Source organism: Hippocampus guttulatus, chromosome 4 (genome assembly GCF_054856545.1).
Source record: "Hippocampus guttulatus isolate MCC_2025c chromosome 4, RoL_Hgut_1.0, whole genome shotgun sequence".
NCBI lineage: Eukaryota > Metazoa > Chordata > Actinopteri > Syngnathiformes > Syngnathidae > Hippocampus > Hippocampus guttulatus.
This window is the reverse complement of record NC_141264.1, coordinates 3665182-3668531: the sequence shown is the minus strand read 5'-3', so window position 1 is coordinate 3668531 and position 3350 is coordinate 3665182. Positions and strand designations below refer to the sequence as shown.

At 44.3% G+C, this 3350-nt stretch overlaps 1 protein-coding gene across 1 annotated transcript; it reads left to right on the top strand.

Moving 5' to 3' along the window:
- Positions 1–228: 228 nt before the first annotated feature.
- Positions 229–3350, top strand: LOC147205672 (uncharacterized). The gene is made up of 3 exons (XM_086109020.1): positions 229–346; positions 1872–1930; positions 2012–3350. The coding sequence occupies exons 2-3, from the start codon at positions 1888–1890 to the stop codon at positions 2704–2706; spliced, it is 738 nt and encodes a 245-aa protein (XP_085965146.1). The 5' UTR covers positions 229–346; positions 1872–1887; the 3' UTR covers positions 2707–3350.

Here is a 3350-nt window from a genome sequence, read left to right as displayed (position 1 = left end):
CTCTGCACTGTGAGATTGATTCGCTAACCACTGGACCTCCAGGCCACCATCTATTCATTTCAGAGTGATTCAATTAACTCATGCCTTACAACTTGACAAAGGCAACGTGACGAAGACATACTGCTTGGAAATACCCGCTGAAAAGAAACCACCTACTGTAATTGTGTGAAAAGAAAAGAAAATCAATTCAGTGCTCCACCTTAACAAGAGCCCCACCTTAATGGTGGCCAGACAAATGATTTAAGGCGTCCATTACCGACTGTGAAACGACAGAAGAGAGACGGAAGCAGAACTGTCAACAACGCAAGCGTGAGAGGAGCATCAAAAGCAAACTTGGGTGTGCGTGGTAAGTACTTTCTCCATCTTCAAGTGTTTTCAGGGAACACACGATTATTCTTGGACATGTTTGGTGTTGCGCTTTGTACAATTAAGGGAAAAATATGCATTTTGATTCAGGTTAAATTGGACCACAAACTTCCAGACAAAACTAATGACAAAAACGGAATTTTAAATCCGGACAAACGTGCATGTGTGCAAAAACTGTGCTCTCAACATATTTCATTTTTCAAAATACACTTCTCAGTGAAGTCCGAAAAGATCCATCCTTCAAGAACGTTTGAACAATCAAAAATTAATCTTTTCTTTTTTAAATATTCCAGCACACAGGGCTCCCACGCATAAAAATTAACATTCGAGGATGGCACGAAATGGGTTAACAGCAAACCAACATTAGGTGTAAGAATACATGTCATGCATTTTTTCAAAAATATCACCTCACTTAAAGTTGTAATATGAATGAGATAGCTTTTTTTTTGGAACTTAATTACCGTAAGTGGCTCCTTGAAGAGTGTGTCGCCTGCGCCCGCGGGCTCATCTGTGGTCAAGTATATTGAATGAATGCGTGTGACATCATTCAGTGTTTCCTTTAAGCAAACCATCTTTGCACGTACATTGGAACAAAGCAAATGTATCAAAGATTTAAAATTGCTGTAAAGCTTCATTTAGAATGTTATTATTTTTGGAGTGATGGGCAAGACAACTTTATTTATACAATGCAGAATTACAACATTTAAAAGCATTTATGATCCTGACAACTGCACAAAAAAGCAACATTGCAATTAATCAATCCTTTGCAAGCCGGAGGTAAGCACAGTTGAGTTCAGACCTTGGGGGGGAAAAACTAAAACTCTTTCTGTCCTTTCGGATACATGAATTTCACAAGAGTAGGCCAAAGTACTCACGCTGTTGAGACGATGGATGGTGGTTCACAAACAAAACAAAACTTCATTTCCGCTTTTCTTTTATTGACAGATATTTTCACATTGAATTAAAAAAGTCACAAATCAAACAAATGTTGCAAGCGATATTAAAAGAATTTTTTTTTTTTTTTTGGCAATCACAATGATTTGCAGCATGTCACATACATGCACACACAAACAACCCCTCTCACCACTCACAAATCATCTCCAAATAATTGAGGAGCCGCGAAAATGCTGGGTGTGTACTGTGTTCCACAATGCAACCCTTTGTGAAAAATGTTTTGTGAAGTTAAAAGCTTTTACATGGCGGGGCTCTGTGTGACAGTGCACTTTGAAGTGCATGTTTGGTGCTGGCACCATGTACAGAAATGACAGCATTAAAAAAAGATACCAATTTGTATCTCAACTAAAAAAGTGATTTACGGAAAAGTCGTGGTTTCAGTAAATGCGAGAATTCTGTCCAACGGGAATAACATTGACATTGGCAGAGAGTTATGACTCTTCTTCTCAGTCGCAATCCAGTGTGTGTCCAACCAGCTAGTTCTCCCATCATGTTCACCACATGGACTTTCTCTCGATGTACATTTACCGTCCCTTTTCACTGTCTTTTAGGGCATCATCAGCCACAATGAGGATTCTTAAGGTGTTCACTGTTGCCCTTGTGCTGTTTGGTAAGTCTTCAAACTCAACTACCAAGTAACAGAGTAAGTGAAACGTCACCATGTAACAAAGATGTCAACTCTTTATCACAGGAACCAGCTGTCTTTCTGCTAAGATAAAGAGACAAGTGACCCAGGATGACAATAGTCCACCAGGATCACCTCCAGGAAGTCCACCAGGATCACCTCCGGGAAGTCCACCAGGATCACCTCCGGGAAGTCCACCTGGATCACCTCCGGGAAGTCCACCTGGATCTCCACCTGGATCACCTCCAGGAAGTCCACCTGGATCACCTCCAGGAAGTCCACCTGGATCACCTCCAGGAAGTCCACCAGCACCACCTCCAGGACAACCTGGGCCACCAGGTCCACCAGGACCAGAGGGTCCACTAGGACCAACCGGACCAGATGGTCCACCAGGGCCAGATGGTCCACCAGGACCAACTGGACCAGGTGGTCCTCCAGGAGTAGATGGACCACCAGGACCGCATGGACTAGATGGTCCACCAGGACCAAATGGGCCACCTGGACCACCTGGACTCGATGGGCCATCAGGACCACCTGGACTTGATGGGCCACCAGGACCACCTGGACCAGATGGCCCACCAGGACCACACGGACCACCTGGACCACCAGGACCATATGGACCACCTGGACCACCAGGACCACCTAGTGCACCAGGACCACCTGGACCACCAGGTCCTCCTGGGCCACCAATAAATTATCCATATTGGCCTCCCTTTAACCCTGGGCAACGACCACCAGCATGTTACCCACCGCAATATTAGCCACATCGCCCACTGCCACCACCACCTGATCAAATTTTATTTCATGTCATACTAAGCAACCCCGGCAAATGTCAGCCACCAATGCAACACCACACCCATTTGGACACCAAATTGTCAACCTGCACGATGACTTCTCACACCTGCACCATTACCAGAACAACCCATGCCATCACTAAATACTCCATATAAAACAACCCACCTGGACGAGCATCCTGCCAACCTGGACCATCTGTGACTCCAGATGAAAACAACAATCTGGAACGTGACCTTTTCAAACCTGAACCACCATCTTGGTCCACACCAAGATCTGCCTAGCCAACACCAGTTTCTGGATGAACACAACCACCCGGACTTGGACTTGGACCAACAACCAATCCACCACCTGAGTTTGCTCGACATGTCACCCCAGATCAAAGAGAGTTGTTCTTATTCCAAAACAAAACTTGTCCTCAAGCATTCAGTCCTAATCATCCTGAGTATTGTGTGGTCGTTAATGTGTAAATGCAAGGCAAGTCAACTTTATTATCAAATATGCTACATGTGCAACATACAGCACCGATGAAATTACATTCCTCAGGAGAGAGAGATTCCCATCCTCGCCACCTGCATCCAGTTCAAATAATAAAGATGATTTATCTTCTCAA

Excerpts from the sequence above, each read along its gene's own strand:
- LOC147205672 (XM_086109020.1), top strand. The coding sequence starts at position 1,888 with ATGAGGATTCTTAAGGTGTTCACTGTTGCCCTTGTGCTGTTTG. Across the intron at positions 1,931-2,011 it reads TGTTGCCCTTGTGCTGTTTG|GAACCAGCTGTCTTTCTGCT; the intron begins GTAAGTCTTCAA and ends TCTTTATCACAG.